General features: G+C 41.7%; 1 protein-coding gene across 1 annotated transcript in view; it reads left to right on the top strand.

Moving 5' to 3' along the window:
- Positions 1–19,002, top strand: part of ASPH (aspartate beta-hydroxylase) — a 222,254-nt gene that overhangs the window by 94,282 nt on the left and 108,970 nt on the right. Inside the window, exon 14 of the mRNA XM_015538820.2 lies at positions 12,313–12,354. Coding sequence (XP_015394306.1) covers positions 12,313–12,354 — 42 coding nt within the window. The remainder of the gene's footprint in view (positions 1–12,312; positions 12,355–19,002) is intronic.

Raw genomic sequence — 19,002 nt, 5'->3', positions numbered from 1 at the left:
ACCTTGTGACTTTCCTCTTGTTTCCCATCCCCCATTTCCTTGAGAGCATCTCGGTGTCCCCGGGGCAATCCCGGCTGCCCAGGCCGTGTCAGTTCCCAAAGTCCTCTTTTACAGCCAACTGCGTTAACCCATTTCTGTAGTCTTCCCTCCCTTCTGCCACATGCCCCTCTCGTCAGCAGGGAATTTAGAGAATGGGAACAGCATTTCAACCAAGGCCTGTGCTTTCAAATGCATGTTAGAGATGACATTAACTCTACCTGCAGTCGGAAATTAATGTACAAGCCTCCTGTTCTCAGAGTGGGAAAAACATGTTTGGTTAAGAGACGGAATTTCCAGGACCTCTTTCCCAAGGGTCTGTCTTCTTGTTTCTGTGTTTTATTTCCATTTTCTTTCTTTTTGTGTCATTTATTGGTTGAATTTTTGCTCCTATTTTTTACATTAGGCTTAATGTGAATTTTATAGCAATGGTGTGTATTACCATTATTGATTTTGGTAGAAGTAATTATAAAACTGCCAGAATCTATGGAATTGTAAATTTCAAGGAAAAAAAAAAGAACTTTTCTAATCAAAGAATATATTTAGTTAATACCCCAGCTCATCTTTGCTTATTTAACGACTGGGATGTTTTGGGTTTAGACAGTTGTCATACCACGTGTATTTATAATAATATGTGCAAATGCTGAAGGGAATTGAGTTGTTGGTATTATAATGTGAAAGAGAATAGAAATTCACAGAGAAGTCGGCCTTTTAAGTGATGACTACTGGGCAGGTGTGTGTATTTTGTGTTCAGGAAAGGTGCACAGAGCAGGGAGAGTTAATGTTTCTATCCACTTTTGTAATTTCCTCCTTATTGTTGAGTGATGCCTCACGGAGTGCCTTATTTCTGTCTTGATGAGGCAGAGCAGGGTTACCGAATTAGCATTATGATTATTGTTCATGCCTTGAAAGAAAATTGTTTTATAAGTATTTTTAAAAATAGTGAGTTTTTACAACATTGGCTTTTTTCCTAGTTACACTTCATATTTTTTTAATATTGACCTGCCTTTAGCAAAGATATAAAAGGTAATACCATTTTAGGGCCAGAAATGTCTGTGCTTTTATTTCCATGTTTTATAAGCTAAGCCCAAGAATTTCCTTGGAAAATACATATAAAATCCACGTGGTTGGGGTGCAGGAATCAGGTGCTTTTTTAGATGAGATATTTACCATTTAACAACGGAAGCACATAAAAATGAAGATTTGATTAATAGGCACACTTTCTGACCTACAGTAAGCTCCCAATAAATGGTGACCTTGGCTATTTTTGTTTAGTAATTAATTAGCCTGATCTTCGAGGTGGATCAAGAGAGGTAAAGTCCGGAAAGACCCACTCAAGAGGTTGTAACCTGTAATTTGGTGTCATAAAAATTTGATTGACCCACTGCCCAGTTACAGTTTGACCTTGCCAAAAGACACTGTGAGCCCAAGAGTTAACAATAGTGATTTTTAATGATTGCACTTGGTTTGCCTGTTTCCCATTATTTTCATAGCCTTACTTTATATTACAACTTCTTTTATTCAATCTTACAAAAGAAATAATAGTTAAAACTCTATATTCATGATCTTTTTATAGAATAAGCTGACTGCTTTTGTAAGGGTTTAATTATCTGTGTGATTACAGAAACTGCAGGAACACTGATCATAGGGCCTGTCTCCTTACTTTTCAATTCTCCTTACCTTCTAATCTTTAAACTCTGTTATTCAGTGGAAACTTTAATTCAGGACCCTCTGCAACATGGTAGTGATTTGTTCACTTTTTCCTGGCCCTTAGACTCGGGCTGATGATTCCTTTGCCTTCCCTGATCATTCTAAGACTAAGTTCTACTGTCTTCATATTGCTTGTTAAAAATTCACAATCATGTATTTATTTATTTAAAAATTTTTTTAATATTTATTTATTTTCGAGAAACAGAGACAGGGCACAAATAGGGGAGGGGCAGAGGGCGAGGGAGACGCAGAAGCCGAAGCAGGCTCCAGGCTCTGAGCTGTCAGCACAGAGCCCGACGCGGGGCTTGAACCCATGAACTGTGAGATCATGACCTAAGCCGAAGTTGGACGCTCTAATTACATTAATTAACTCATTTAATACCTTCCGTAGCCTAAATATAGACATGCTATTATTTCCATTTTACAGATGAGAAAACTGAGACACAGCAAGGCAGGTCGAGATCCGAGAGCTGACAGGTGGTACCTGTAGAGCTGAGGCTGCTCCTTGCGTGCCGGCTCCCAAGTTCACACTCTCGGCCGCTGTGCCCTAGAGGGTTTTACATAAGGGAAGGCCTGAGAGCTGATGAGTTCTGAGAGCTGTTGTGATGTGGTAGAACTAAAGATACGTATTCTTCAGCATCCTTCTCCTTATATATATTAGTACTTCAGTTAGGACCTGGGAGTATTGAAGATTAGGATTTGATGTCGAAAAGCCAGTTGTCCAGTAGTTGGAATTTTGGCACTTTTTGTTTATATTTGTAAGTTTATAAGTGCTTTGCTATCAACAAGGATGTAAAAAGTCCTAAGGATCGATCATTCTGACTCTAGAAGTCCATCATTTTGAATACCAGATGTTTTTAAAACATTGTTTTTGTAACCCTTACTCCTTCAGTAAGTTTTACCTTTCTCTTCAAACTCAGATTTGTACTTGAAATCATGTAGCATGTGATTCTAGCAATATGACAGAATATGCATAGCACAATTTGATGCATTTATGAAGGAATCGCTTATAAAATTCATCAGAGTACAATTTCCTGCCCAACAGTACTTGAAGGCTGTTTCACTAACCGGTTCCATTAACAATTTTTTTCTGTCCTACCATGCCAAGAAAAAAAAAAGTTAATATTATGTTTTATGATGATAGTCATGTTATTGAAAATGGAGATGAGTGAGCATCGGTGTTTCTTCTGCTCCTGTGTCTCCAAAAATGGAGCTAACACTTGTAACTCATCCCAGTGTGGACTGGCCTAGCAGTGGGGATGGTTTCACTCCACTGCATCTGTACCGACTTTCACTCTTGCCTCCTCTGGTCACCCAGCATTTTCTAACATGATCAGTGAGACACATAACCAGCTTTAGTGTGGCAGCACTAGAGGTCTTAGCTTATGTTCATAAATGCCTAACATGAGGGGCGCCTGGGCGGCTCAGTCTGTTAAGTGTCCGACCTTGGCTCAGGTCATGATTTCAGTTTGTGAGTTCGAGCCCCACATCGGGCTGTCTGCTGTCACCACAGAGCCTGTTTCAGATCCTCTGTCCCTCCGCCACTTACACTCTCTCTCTCAAAAATAAACACTAAAGAATTTCTTAAGAAATAAGTACCTAATATAAATGTTATTGTTACAGATTTCACCATTTATGCAAGAAATGCATACTGAGCAATTACAAAGGTACAGGTTCTGCCCTGGGTGAAGAAGGTACTCGAACAATTCAGTGCCTGCCCCGTAGTGGTTCACAGTCCTACAAGTGTACAGCTGAGTAAAACAACTGCTGTGATGTCAATAATTCCCCAGACAGGCATACAGGGCAGCACACAGAAGGAGGGATAACTAACCCAACTTTGGGGGCAAGGGTGCAGAAAGTGAGGCAGGCCTCCCATGTGTCATCACGCTGGCGCTGAGTTTCGAGGTGCTGTTAGAAGAGCCAGGAGCTGGCAGGCGGGGAGCAGAGGAGGCAAGTGCTTACAGAACAGGGACGAAGACAGTGCGCCATAATATATAGGTGTAATAAGACAAGTGGGAAAATGGGCAGGCGTCACCTCCTGGAGTGTCCCATACATGATGCTTAAAAATTAGAATCTGGGCCTAACAGTGGCAGGAGGCCGCTGAAAAATTCTAAGCAGAAGAGTCACATGGTCAAATCCAGATGTGAAAAAAGCAGCCCAGTGAGGAGGTGGGTGACTAGGCAGGGGGCAGGTGTACCGACTGGCTGGAGGCCGGAAGCTTCAGCTACCGTGGAAGTGTTGTGGGATTTTCCGCAATGCCTGGTATTCGTTGTCTCACCGCTTCGAAGAATGAAGAGGTGGACACAGAATGAACAGCAGGCAAAAGTTTATTAGAGTATAAGATCACAAAGGAAGAATAGTATGAAAAAGCTCTCTTTACAGAGAGGCAGGATTTGAAAGTGAACGCCGGGCAGCTATAGGCAAGTGTCCTTGTTTTATCAGGTTCTGGCCAGCCCTCTCTTCCTCCCCTCCTTGTTCCTTCTCAGTTTCTACACTTATTGGTAGCTCAGGGTGCTGGGTTGTCCATTCCTGATTGGCTCGTTTCCATTGTATGAGGGGTCTACGGCCACATTATTCCTTGTGGGTCATACATTCTATGGTCTCCTACTTATCTTTAGTCAGGTCTTTTGTCCAATTCCTGAGGGAACCCGAGGGGGAGTAGGTGGGGTCTGTTACAGTCTTACAGGAACCTTACGCTTGAAGAGGTTTGCTACAGTCAGAAACTCCCATCATTGTTTCAGAATACGTGTTTTTCCCCACCCTGGGACCTCAGGTCCTATGCTTTCTCTCTCCACCTATTTTTCCTATCTTTTCCCTATCATAGCAGGGCTGGAGAGGCAGGATCGACCCCTGAGCATTGGAATTGGAAATAATTTGCAGGAAAGAGGGCTGATTGAGGGGAAGAGTCGAGGATGATTCCCGTGTTCCTGACCTGAGTGAATGAATGATCAGCCTTTCATGGACCTATAGGAGAAGGAGAAATGGAGAGAAAGAGGAGGTGACTGGCCTGGTGTGAGACATACTGGGTGTGCAGCTCAGCGAACCACTTCTGAGCAGAGTTGTCTTTAAATATTTAGGAGCATATAATTAGGGCATTCCGGATATTGTTGTAACTGGGCTTTTAGTTTATTTGCCTTTAAAAAAATTTTTTTTATTTGTTTAAGTAATCTCTACACCCAACGTGGGGCTTGAACTCATTACCCTGAGATCAAAGGCCGTGTGTGCCTCCAACTGAGCCAGCCAGGAGCTCCAGTTTATTTGCCTTTTTATCAGTACTCATCATTATACTTTGAACAGCTTCCCACAAGCTCAGGTTTTTTGATTGCACAGGCTACAGATACGCTTATTCCTCTTACAATCAAGCTAGTTGATAAATTCTGAGACACCCTAAAGTCAAACTCCTTTTTAGAAACATTTTCTGCTGAGGTATAATTAACACACAGAGACATGCTCCCTCGTTGAGCATACAGTTTGATGCACTTGTACATGGGATACCCTCCTGTACCCACTACTCTGAACGCTTCTGGTCCCCCAGAAATCTCTCCCTGCCCCCTCCCAGTAACATCCCCACCAGCAGTAACTATTCTGATCTGGATCACCATTGACTGGTTTGCTTGCTCTTGAATTTAATTAAATAAAAAACATTAGTAAACACACACAAATACGTATATACTTTTTTGGTGACTTTGTTTTGTGGCTCAGCATCGTGTATGAGTGTCTTCCACTTTGTAATGTATAATAATTTGGTTTTATCCGTTACTATCTACTGTAAGTACACTACATTAAAAAAAATACATTCTACATTGATGGCTGTTGTGAATGTTTCCAGTTTCTGGCTGTCACGAAGAAAGCTTCTATGAATAATCTTGTACTTGTGTTTTGTGCATAAACACTCATTTCTGTTGGATATATGAAAGTATACATATAATTTCTAGTTACTTCACTTTAGCACCAAACAATTCTGCTTATATAAAAATTTCTGGATACACACACACACACGTGCGCACGTGTGTAAACACACCTATGTAGGTAGGTAGATAGGAAGGGAGGAAGGAAGGATCATAACCCAGATTTAGAAATTCTGTCGCAATTTGGCTGGGCCTGTATATACACCGTCTTCTTTTCTACTCAAATTATAACAGATCTAAAACTGTGATAGTAAAGTCAACCAGATACTAAAGTGTGGAATGAGAAAATATTTGTAAAAAATTGGACAAGAATGACTTTTACTTTTTTTAAAATACTGCATACTTTTTAAAAATCCATCATTCATATTGTTTGTAACATTAAAAGCTGACATAAAATGATTAAAGAAATGTATTTTAACTGCAACCTACAGTATCCAGTTGCTCCTTGAAAATCTCTCCTGTATTCGTTTTTCAAATACCATATGCTAGATTTTTTTTCCTCTATCACATTTCTTTTTAATACAGTGAAAACACTGGCGGGAGAAAGAGATTTAATGCTTGTGTTTCTCAAAAGATTGAAATTCTTAAATTCAGTTGTAATTCTCAGATGGCTCTAAGAAGCTTAAATTCGCAGCAGCAGCTTTGCAAGTAATTCCCAGGGACTTCTCTGGGTAGTTAATCACTCTGTTTAACAAGTTGCCCTTAAAAACAACAACATGCAAAAAGGCATTTACTTCTGTCGGTGGGGTTTTTTTTTGTTTTTTTTTTTAAGTGGAATGAAATGAAGCAGTTTCACAGTCTGTGTCTAGTTGGTCCTTTAATTTAGATTTCCCCTTATTTTTACAGATACTTAAAGCTTCAGAAAGACTGCCCCCACTACCCACAGGAGGACCAGCCTAACCATACGCTCCAAAAGATGGCTGTGATAGATCTTGTGACGTAATTACTGAGCAGACCAAGATCTTTGGGAATGAATGAACACTAAAGATGTTTTCAGTCGATCATAGTCCACTGGCATTTTAGCGTATTCTTTTTTCTTAGAAACAAATTACATGTGATGTTACATTCCTGCATGTGCATTTTTGATAGCATTAGTGGATCCTTTGGATTTCTTTTCCTTTTCTTTTCATGACAAAGCTTTTAGTCTTACCTACATTTATGTGTGTTTTTCAGACAGCAGTTAATTGTACTGATGATGTAGCAGCAATTGCCTTGGCACAGTTTTAATATATATATATATATATATATATATATATATATATATATATATATATATATATACGTTACTAGTAATTACCACTAACTGTTGGGCTGACCTGTGTAACCGCATACACGTGATTTCCAAGCCGTGAAGAGTGCCCCGTGCTCTGAGAAACACTAGTAGAGGTCGCCATTCGCTGTAAAGATTTGGGTTGTGTATCTCTGCACTGATCTCCTCGTAGGACTTTTCTACCATTAGCTTTGAGTATTCAGGGTAAAACTCAAATTTTGAGATTCTTATAGCTGTTAGCTCATGGATTAGCAAAGTTTAATATTTCAGTGAAAGTCTTAAATTATCATGATTAATTTATTTTTCAGATAGAGGGGGGGACATCTAAAATTCCTTGCTGGGACGTAGGCAAAAGGAATGGCCTGGTATATAATGCAAAAAATGCTGTTTGGCACCTCGGGTCCGTCATATGATAGCTGTAGTCCAGTCAGTATTGGTTTAAATATTAGAAAATCTGTATCAGTTACTGGTGCACGTCTTAAAGGTTGCTTTGCCTTTGGCTAATTAAGTAATGCCCTCACGACACTGAAGACCACACAGTGATCTTGCTAAAGAATAACGCCCCTACATGGGTTGATTTAGGATGTGTGAAAAACACTCACAGAGCCACATGCCTGCTGCTGTTTGCAATGTATGAGCCTTTTTTCTCTTCTATCCTGAAGAGTTTCTTCTATTTTTGATGTGCTTTATTTTGGCTCAGAAATAGTTGCTGTGATGAAAATACTCATTTGTTAGAAAAGAAGTCAGTGACATCATTTAAAAGGACCATGAGCTGTTAAAAAAAAAAAAAAAAAGCCATAAGAAGTCATTTCATTTCCATGTCAGGGAAAGCTTGATTATGTTAACATTGTCTTAAGATAAGGTGACTTTTTTTTTCCTGCTTTTAGGGCTACAATCAAAGAGATTTTATATTTATATCATTATAGATCATAGTTACAATGTAGTGAGTTATGCATGCTGACCCAGTGTGTAGCGAAATCCGGAAGATTAAATTACTAAGAAAAGCAATAATTTTCCGAAGCTGTGATATGGGTAATACAGAGTTGCTACTCAAATTCTAATAAAGCTCTTAATTCATATTGTGAATTATAGAACACTACTTTTTATAAAGCCATATTTTTTTAGGGAAACTTAGAAGTGACATAGAACTGATAAATGAGTAAAATTTTGCTGGAGTTTTGTATATAATCATCTCTACAACTCTGGAAATTGAGGATTAATTATGCTGTAGTCAACTTCAAATACTTTTTAATTCCAAATATCTGACTTAATGAGCCTTGCCTTTACAAACAGATGCCAAGGATGGGCAACATCAATGGATTTTCTAAAAATAATGTAAATGTCTTCTGTTTACTGTTATTTGAGTGCAATAAAATGCGGAATTCTTCTCTATATTGTCATTATTTATTGTTATTATTTTGTTATATAACGAAATCAGTTCATTTTACGCTTACTAGTATTCTAGAATGTTACAGTATCTTTGATGACTGAAATCTTGAAAGTGTACCTTCAACTCTTTCTTAACGTATTTCTAATAGGTAATGTTTATTTTATTTACCATTTACTCTTATGCTACATAAGAGTAGCATACTCATCCGGGGGCAAGATTAAAATGAAATAGCCCCTACCTCCATCTGTTGTAGGGTTTTTGTTCAGCACCTAGAAGTTTTGGCAAGCCCCACTCCCTTGTACCCTTCTGACCGCCCCCCCTCCCCTGCCACCATGATCATTGTTCTGTGAGGACATGAATGAACTTCATCCTAGTTGAGAAGAGAGTCTGAGCAGGTGGTAGAGCAGAAAAGGGTACAGGAAGTTCTCTTTTGATCTTCATTCTCTGGGCAGAAAAGGAGCACTAGAAAATTCCAGAAAGTGTTGTTTTCTCCCCCAGCATGCCCAGAGGAAACAATAAAATAAAGACTTTGAACACGGGCTAAGCGGACCCACTTTTATTGACCTCATTTACTCTGCTATGTGCTTCGTGTGCGTTAGGGAGTTGAGGTTCCCCAGCAGATAGGGGTTATCCCTGCTTGTGGACAGGAATGCTGAAGGTCAGAGAGGGGAACACCTGCCAGCCGTGGTCATTCATGGTATTCTGAAGTGAGCAATGGGCAACAGGTGGAAGGTGGAAACAGCTGGAGGGCAGGCAGGTTGGAGACTAACCAGTAATAGTCCGGGTGATGTGGTAGGACCTGACTCAGTACTGGCAGGGAGACAGAAGAAGACAGAAAGCTGTACTGGAAGGCTGGGCTGGGTGGGCTGTCAGAGGGGAAGCAGAGCCCTAGGTCTGGGTCCTGGGGAGTCACAGATGCCATTGTGATGAGCTTGGGAGGACAACTAGACCCGGATGGAAATTAGCTTTGGGATGTGCCTGGGGTCCAAGAAGAGCTGGCCAGAAAGCAGATCAGCACAGTATCTGGAACATCATAGAGTTGAGGATTTTTCAATTCATGAAAGTGATTTTCTTTAATGGTTCATGATAATTTTTGGACATTTAACATCCCATTCATTTTAGTAAGAGTTTTCTTATTCTGAAAGGGGAAAAAAAGAGTTAAGTACGGTTAAAGATTGCATAATGTCTTTCTTCTTCAGTATGAGTGCTTAAACACTATGAGATACAAGTGAACTGTACTTTGATAACTTTCGGAATTGGACTGGGTCGATGGAATTGATGGGATCATCTGCATTTTGTGCTTAGAACAATGCTGGGCACACAATAAGCATCCAACAAGTCGATTTTCCTCTGTGGCACAGCAAGGTCCACATAAAGAGTCTCAGACACACGTATGTGCAGAGAATAAAGTAAAGCAGAGTAACACTTTACTATTAGCTATGCAGAGTAGCAGTGAGTAAGCTGGAACTCTTAGAAAACCCGTTTATCTAAGCTGCATTTCCGCACTGCAAATCAGAGAGGCTAACCTGCCTGCTCTCTGTGCATTTCCCCATATCCAAATATGAGTCACAGATGTTAGCATGTTGATGTGATGTGAGGGACAGAAGGGGACACGAGCGAGAGCTTTTGCCCAGAGCTGGGGGAGTTTGGGCTGGGCCTTCTTAGGTCAAGCTCATTGCCTCATCATAGATACTCCGTTGGAAGAGCAAGAAAGGTGGTGTCCCTTGTTCCTGGGAGCACGCCTGGCCAGGGCCCTCTCACACCTATTTAAAATGTGATCAAACCACTCCTCCTTCCTTATTAACTCCCTTGGGGCAGAAGATGTGTGGAGAACCCTAAACTCTTCTTCATGACCAGTACCCGCCTGTTTTCTCTAGTCAGGTTAGGAACTTGCATTTTGTGCTTGACTTTTCAAATTACATTAGCGTGTGCCAGGTGACAGATTACTGAGGACGTGGAGGGTCACAACCTTCCTGCAGACACTGATGATAGGAAGGACTTCTCGAGGACTGAAATTGTTGATGATTTCCCTCAATCCTGTATCCTTGATGTCTGCCTGTTAAATGATACACTGCCTAACTTTAATGAGATCAGAAATTCTAGAACATTCACCGGAGATCTAGAACGTGCTTTCGTTTTTGTTTTTAAATACCCTGTGTATGTCCTGCCTCAGTGGCAGGAAGTGTGTGGCACTCAACTTTATAAAACCCACTCTTTGTGGAAGGCGAGACCTACACGTCACTACCCCTTGTTTCTCTTTCAGAGAAGGGCACGGTAGAAGATTATATGCTCTGGAGGGATGTAAACTGACCTTGATAACGTCAGACACTCTACTTTCTAAGCCTCAGCTTCCTCCCTTGCACAGAGGGAGATGAGACCTCCCTCCCTCCCGGGTGTGAGGAGACAGGAGACAGATGCCATGGGCTTAGACCGAGCCTGGCACACTGCAGCTTTGAAAGGCTGCTCCCTTCCTCTCCACTAGCGTCTCAAAAACACTTGACCTATGAAAATTCCTTCTTTGTCTGGGAGCCTGCCTCAGATTGACTTTTCACTTCTAAAAACTGATAAGTGTGATCATGAACGTATAGAGGAAACTGGGGAGCAGAAAGTCTAGTGTTCTGTGGTTGTATCCCTGATCTCACCCCAGAGCCCAGGCTACGATGGGGGAAGAACTGAGTCAGATTTTATATCAGCTTCCCAAATGCTACCCCATCCCGACTCCAACATCCATGCCGAAACACGTGTGCCGAGAAATACCCAAAGCTGGATAAGAACCTGCTGGAACGATAATCAACTGGTCTACTAGACCCCAACCTATATTAAACAGCAGGCCAGATATGAGATAATGCAGAAATGAGGTTATGAGTGCATGGTCAGATCAGGTACCATAGTTTTCCATGTAGGGGGGATGTTGTTTGACTGGCCCAGGTTCTGGGTGGGTTTGCACTCAGCCCCGTTTGTAGGACAGACCCTATGACTCTAACTCACTTAGTGAGAGGCTGACACAGGTAAGCCGTTGGCTCCTCAGCACCTGGGCTCAGTGCGAGCACCCTCAGCGGGCCACCTGTGTATATGTGAAGTCCTTAGGGAAGGGAGACTGGTGTCACCCCAGTGAGGGGGACACGCTGTATTCCTTTAAAGCACACAATTGCTGTTATAAAGTACTCTTAGGGTTTTAGGAGACAATGCAGATATTGAGTGAGCTTTGATGAGGGCTTCTCTCCACTTCAGTTTGCCTTTGTCCCCACAGAGGCACTTAGAATTGGCGGGGATTGGGGTGCCTGGGTGGCTCACTCAGTTAAACGTCCGACTTCAGCTCAGCTCATGATCTCACCGTTTGTGGGTTCAAGCCCCACATCGGGCTCTGTGCTGACAGCTTGGAGCCTGGAGCCTGCTTCCGATTCTATGTCTCCCTCTCTCTCTGCCCCTCCTCTGCTCACGCTGTGTCTCTCTCTGTCTCAAAAATAAACATTAAAAAAAAAAATTAAAAAAAAAAAGAATTGGTGGGGATGACCCATGGCCAGTTTCCTGTAGATGTGGAACACTTAGCCAGATGCCTCAGCCCTGGTTACTGCTCAGTGACTTTTTTTTAAGAGAGAGAAAATGAGTGGGGGAGGGGCAGAGACAGGGAGACACAGGATCCGAAGCAGGCTTCACCCTGTCAGCGCAGCCCGACGCAGGGCTCGAACCAGGGCTCGAACTCGTGAGCTGTGAGACTCATGCTCTGAGCCAGAGTTGGAACCTTAACCGACTGAGATGCGAGGCACCCCCCACTGCCTGGTGACTTTTCTAAGTAATTCAAATGAGTCTAATCTTAATGTTTTTGTAACAAATTTCATGTGGGAAAGAATTTAGGGTTTTGGAAAGTTAAACTCTATGCCCAGAAATATTTTTCATAAATTATATTTGTTTGAATTCATTTAAATATGGTCCTATATTTTGAGATATTGAATGGTGACATTCACAATATTCATTTTGTTTTATCTTTACTTTTCAGAAACAAATAGAAAAACAGATGATCCAGAACAAAAAGAAAAAGGTGAGATTATCAGACAAACAACCCTTCAAATATGCATAGGAAAAAAATCAGCATAGCATTCACGAATAGCATGACTTTCTTTTTTATTACCAGTTAAAAGAAGTTGTCTCTGGGTTGATTATTCCAATGATTTTATCAAACATTTAGTAATATTTACATAAACATTAAGAGCCAAGCCTCTAAAGAGAGATTGCCTGGCTTTTAATCCTCGTTTTGCCATTCACTCTATGTGTGTCTGAGAATCCCTTGCCTGGTGTGCCTCAGTTTCCTCTTCTGTGATATGGTAATAAAACAGTACCAAGTTCAGGAAGCAGACGACTCCTGTTTCTACAATAGTAATTGGGTGAAAATATGTGCAAAGTGCTTAAGGAAGTGTGCAGCACAGGGAAAGCACTTAGGAAACATCAAATATGATTGTTTATCTTAGCATCTGTGCCAGGAATAGAGATCCAGAGATTACTAGAACATGTTCTCTTTATTCAAGGAACTCTGAATTGTTGGAAAGACATGCAAACAAGGTTACATCCACATAGAATGAATCATGTCTGCCTTCCCAGAGTTGATTACATTGGGATTCCAATAAGTTTAAGAATCCAGTAGAATTTTAAGTCAGCTCTTATTAGAGTGAGGAACTAAGTTAAAAAGTGGTATCGATGATCACAGAATGGTGCTTATGCTTTATTTTTCATATTCCACTTGTCTTTATTCTTTCCAGTCCTTGACATTTTTATTTTCAAATATTTAATTCAAGCCCAGTCAGTAAGAATCTCTAACTAGTAAATAAGGCTGCAAATTTTAGCTCTCATAAATCTTTTCAGTAATTTTATTTATTTAATTAGTTATCTGTTTGTTTATTTGCATCATGATACGTGCGCTGCTTAATCACCCCCATCCCCTCTGGTAACCTTCATTTTGTTCTTATAGTGAAGAGTCTCTTTCTTGGTTTTTCTCTCTCTTCCCCCCCCCCCCACCTGCTCATTTGTTTTGTTTCTTGAGTTCCACATATGAGTGAAATTTACGGTATTTGTCTTTCTCTGGCTGACTTGTTTCACTTGGCATTATACTCTCTTGCCCCATCCCTGTTGTTGCAAAAGGCAAGATTTCATTCTTTTTTATGGTTGAATGATATTCCGTTGCATTGAAGATGTGTATACCCTACCTATCCTCTTTATCCATTCACCAGTCGATGGACACTTGGGCTGCTTCCATAGTTTGGCTATTGTAAATAATGCTGCGATAAACACAGGGGTGCATGTATCCCTTTGAATTAGTTATTTTTTCTTTGTTTTTGGGGGGTAAATCGTCAGTAGTGCAATTATTGGATCATAGGGTAGTTCTGTTTGCTTTTAGTATCATTTGAATGATAAAATCTTTAATGATTAATTGGGGCGCCTGGGTGGCTCAGTCGGTTAAGTGTCTGACTTCAGCTCAGGTCACGATCTCGCAGTCTGTGAGTTCGAGCCCCGCGTCGGGCTCTGGGCTGATGGCTCGGAGGCTGGAGCCTGCTTCCCATTCTGTGTCTCCCTCTCTCTCTGCCCCTCCCCTGTTCATGCTCTGTCTCTCTCTGTCTCAAAAATAAATAAACGTTAAAAAAAAATTAAAAAAAAAACTTTAATGATTAAGCATTAGAATTTCATAAATGCCTTTAATTTTTAGTGATGAAAGCGGTATCTACATTTGAGAAGATATTAGAGTAGATATATTATATTTACACATAACATGTTATAATACACATAATGTATGCAGTCTTAGTGTACAAATAAAACTTGTGGAATTGCTAGCCGCTGGCTGTAATTCGGTAGCCCTTAGGCTGGGAACTGGGCATTTAGTCACGTATTTTTTTTTTCCAGACTAGTTGTATTTAATTTTTTATCAAATTAATATGGGTAGTTTTTAACATATGACTTTTCATGAAAACAGCAGTCTTCTCCCCTACCGCTCCCTGTCCGTGAGTCCCATTGCTGACTTTCTTTTAGCCGTTTCTGCTGGTACTTACCTACGCATTTCTAAATAACTTGCTAATTCTGCACGTTTCTCGTCAGTATCAGAAACTGTTAGTTGGTTTTTATACGTAGGTGACTGGGATTTAGCTCAGTCATGGCGCAAGTTCTCCACGCTGCCTTCCTAATCTTCCAGGATGCCATGACATCCTCCGATCGTAAGTAAGGAGCCCTCTTATCCTCGGTTTTGTTTTCTGCGATTTCAGTTACCCGTGGTCAGATGTGGTCAGGAAGCAGAACCCTCTTTCTGACGTGTTGTCAGAAATGCCCACATCCTTCACCTCACTTCATCTCATCATGTAGGCGTTATCATAAGAAGGATGAGTCCAGGACTGTACGGTATTTTGAGAGAGAAACAGAGAGACCACATTCATATGACATTTCTTACAGTATATTGCTGTATTTGTCCTATTTTAGTATTAGTATTGTTGTTAATCTCCTACAGTGCCTGATCTGTAAACTAAACTTTATCATGGGTGTATATGCATCAGAAAAAACTTGGTCTGTATAGGGTTCAGTACTGTCTGTGGTTTCCGGCATCCACTAGGAATCTTGGAGTGGATCCCCCACAGACGAGGGGGGATGACTGTACTGAGGAGAAAAAAAGAAAGCAAGGAGGAGGATGTCACCGGGTCTTGGGTAGATCCTCGATTCCAGAATCCTGCTCTCACTTGGTTTGCTGATGCCACATCCTCTTGGTTTTTCTCCGACTGTCTGCTGTTTGCTTGTTCTCAGCCTCTTCAGATGGCCGCTCGTCTCCCTGACCCTCCGGCACCCCAGTGCCCGGGACTCGGTCCTCAGAGCATTGCTCTCTCTGCACGCTCTCCCGACCCCCCTTACTTTCCCCACCCTGTTTCCTTGCTTTGGTTTCTCCATACCGCTTACTACCATGTGATTATATTTGATAGTTTGTCTCATTCTTTCGTGTTTGTTCAAACCTCCCCCCGGAATTAAATTTTCATGGAGACGCATTTTTGTCTGTTTTGCTCACCGCTGCATTTCTTGTGCCTGGCACACAGTAGGCGTTCAGTCAGTATTTGAATGAATTTCTATTATGTTTTAATTCCTAAGGATTAATATGAACAGACATGATAGGCTCTTTAAAACCCAAGCTCTGGAGTAAGAAGCACACCCAGCTAGAACTCCTAGGATGGAGATCTATGGGGAACCCAGACCTGAATCAGCGACACTGGGGTAAGGAGACTGCTGTGGTCATCCCTCAAGATGCTGGGACGACTACGTGATCTCCTCCGTGACCTCGTATGTCTGAGCTCAGTGGATGTGTCCTCGTACCCCTGCTGTTCGGAGCGCAGAACTGACTGGCGTTAAAGTGTTACATACACTTACAGTTTCTGCATCCAGAAATAAGCATAGTGTTTCTCGTGCCTCACAGGCCCTACTTCAAAACAGGAAGTTAAAATGAAACTAGTATTTGTAAATGATAAATGCAGTCTGCTACACTACTGCCATCCAAATATCTGGACTTCGGATCGCTTTTGATTAGCAGTTCAGTTCGTTGATGCGGGTCAGTCATATCGGTGTGCCAAGTTTTTAAATTTTGTTCAAGCAGTGCTTTTCAAAGATCCATATGTACTGTCATAATCAGTTACAAAAGCAGAAGTATTTTTAGCTCCCAAAGTAAGACACATATAAGTGAAAGAATAAAGGGTGTTTTTTTTTTTGTTTGTTTTTTGTTTTTTTTTGATTGAATAAATTTAGCTGTGCAAAAAAACTCACAAAATGATCCACATCATTTTGGCCTTGGACCTTGCTCTCACTTGGTTGCTTGGCCTTGGACCAATGAACACTTCCTGTCCTGCCTCTGCACCAAGGCTGTTCTTTGGGACCAAGTTAGCCAGCGTCTCGCTCTGTGATCCCAGATACCAGCCCCAAGTATAACAGAGAAGGGATATAAAACAGATCCTCTTTGGCCTTTATTCTTGTTTTCCTGCCCTATGTTGATTAGGGAAAGAAACAATTTTAAGGAAAATCCTGGTTTTTTTTAACAGCCCCCCGTTTTTACCCTCCTCCTGTGTCTTTAGCATTTGAGTTAGATTCAGACCTTCCCTACAGATCACCACATTCCCATTACAATTAAATACAGTTACATCTAGTTTTTACAACCTCAAGTTGCTGTGGCTTAAACAAGGTAAGAGTTTATTTCTTATCCACATAAATAAACTAGGGCCTCTTTAGTGGCTCCTTAGGGACCTAGCTCCTCTCTTGCCATTCTGCCGTCTTTAGTCCATAACCTTATGTTCCAAAAGGGCCATTCAAGCCCAAGCCCTTATCACCACATCGAGATAACAGGAAGGAAGTGGGGAGAGTAGGAGGGTAGTTCTTGGGAGAACTGCCTTTAACTGATAGCATGTTGGTGCAGCTAAAAATTCAGGGTTCTAGTTCTACAGAAGAAAGGAACATCGAATATTGAGAGGAAGTGGCAATTCGCAGTCTTGGGCATGCGGCATTTTACTGTTTTGTCACCAAAGTATGCCCTGCCACCAGATTTTATGAAAATGGCTACTGCTTTGTGCTCAAAAGTCAGTAAGTCACCGGAGAATTAAAAAAACCATCAATTTCTCATCATTCACGAAAACCTACACTGGTTTATTTATCCACTTAAATATTTGCATGCCTACCGCATGCCAGATAAGTGGATGCAGGTGCGAATAAGACAAAATCCCTGCTTTCATAGAGCCTACATCCCAGTAAGGAGTCCAGCAACACATACACAAACTAAAATAGAGATCGTGCTCTAAAGGAAACCAAACAGGAGAGTGTGCTGGAGGGAAATGGGAAGGGGAGAAGGTCTCTGAGGGGGTTAGCCATGTAATCAAGGCAGCTGTGCGAATGCTGAGCCAGGAGCACACTGAACAGAGGAAGAGTCTGTGCAAAGGTCCTGTGGCGGGAAAGCCAAGCCTGTGAAGCTAGAGCACCCTGACCAAGCTGAGAGTATATGCCATGCGGTCAGAGAGAAAATCAGAGGCAACGCCATGGCAGGGGGGGCTGACATTTTCCTTCAGGTAGTAGGATGGCATACCCAGGCCCTGTGCGTGTCTGCAAATCAGAGCCTTTGCCATTCACACGTTGACTTGTGTGTTCTTGGGAGGTCTGCCCCGGTGCTTCTGACAAAGGTAGAGACGGAGAGGGTAGGTCGTGGGTGTTGTTTCTGCTGCTCACAGCATGACTGGAAGCCGTGTTGCTGCTCTGTCTGCAGAGGCTCCGTTTCTTCCTCAGGGGGCCTTGCCTCCCTCTGCACTGCCCGCCATGCTCTGTACAGCCTTGCCCTCCAGGCTGCTTCTGATGCGAAGGGGACTTTCCCAGTGTGGTGGGTGCTGGCCTCTCTTGGCTGCTTCTTCAGGGAATCCCTGGAGAGAAGCCACGGAACAGCTTCACTTGACTGATTCGTCGCCTTGCATTGTGTAAAACTGGCAGTTACTATCCGTTCCAACCGAAAGATGTTTGTAGCGAACGGTATAATCCACCTGTGGAACATGTAGTGAAAAAGTGGAATGTGTTTTAATAGACCTTAGTTTCAAAATAATAGAACTGGAGTTTTGTTTTCTTTTTAGTGGCTATTACGAATTTATCTCAAGATGAATTATTAGGTTGCCTGATTTTCTACTTATGTTATCGCTCCTCAAGTGCATTGAGGGACTGCTGGTAAGAATGGAAGATTTTGCTTTTACTTAGAATTAATAATTCTAGAGGCGCCTGGGTGGCTCAGTCAGTTGAACATCTGACTTCAGCTCAGGTCATGATCTTGTGGTTCGAGTGTTTGAGCCCCACCTTGGGGCTCTGCACGGACTTTGTAGAGTCAGCTTGGGATTTTCTCTCCCTGCCCCCTCTCTGCCCTTTCCCAACTCGTGCTCTCTCTCTCTCTCTCTCTCTCTCTCTCTCTCAAAATAAGTAAAAATAAAACTTACAAAAAAAAGAATTAATAATTCTACGTCCCTTCCTTTTAGAGAGTCATATTAAGTTTATTTTGATGGAGTCATGGGTTTGAAATAAGGCTTATTCCAAAATAGGCCCTATTTGGAGGTGCCAGATTCTTAAACTGAATCAGATTACTTCTGTCCATTTTAGATAAAGTTGCTGTATCAGTTCCTCCCCACTGGATGTCATCTTTTCCCACTTATTCTGTATTCCACAACCGCAAAGTGCATGAACTACAAAGTAATGCAGTGCTAAAATGGCTTACTAGATGTCACATTCAAACACTAACTTTTATTCATCCATTTATTCAATACATGGCTGTGTACCTACTATGTGCCAGGCCCTATTTTAGGCACTGGGGCTAACACCATAAAAACAAAGTCCCAGTTCTCATGGTACTTATAATGTGTATGTGTGTGGAGGGGGAAGGTTAGATATGTAATTTTTAAAAATCAGAATATAATAGTGATAAGTATGAAAAGGAATATAAAATGGGAAGAAAACTACAGAGCCTGACAGTGAGCAGGGGTATTGCTCCGTAGAGAGTCCTCTGGGACAGTGACATTTGAAGATGCAAGGGAATAAGCTGTGGAAGCATCTGGGAGAAGGAAGTCCAGGGATGGAAGGGCATATCCATAGCCCCCGAGGGAGGGTGCTTAGCATGTGGATCGGAGAGGAGGCCAGTGTGGCGGCTGGGGAATGTGGGAGGGGG

This window comes from Panthera tigris, chromosome F2, assembly GCF_018350195.1.
Source record: "Panthera tigris isolate Pti1 chromosome F2, P.tigris_Pti1_mat1.1, whole genome shotgun sequence".
NCBI lineage: Eukaryota > Metazoa > Chordata > Mammalia > Carnivora > Felidae > Panthera > Panthera tigris.
This window is presented reverse-complemented; position numbering and strand designations above follow the sequence as displayed.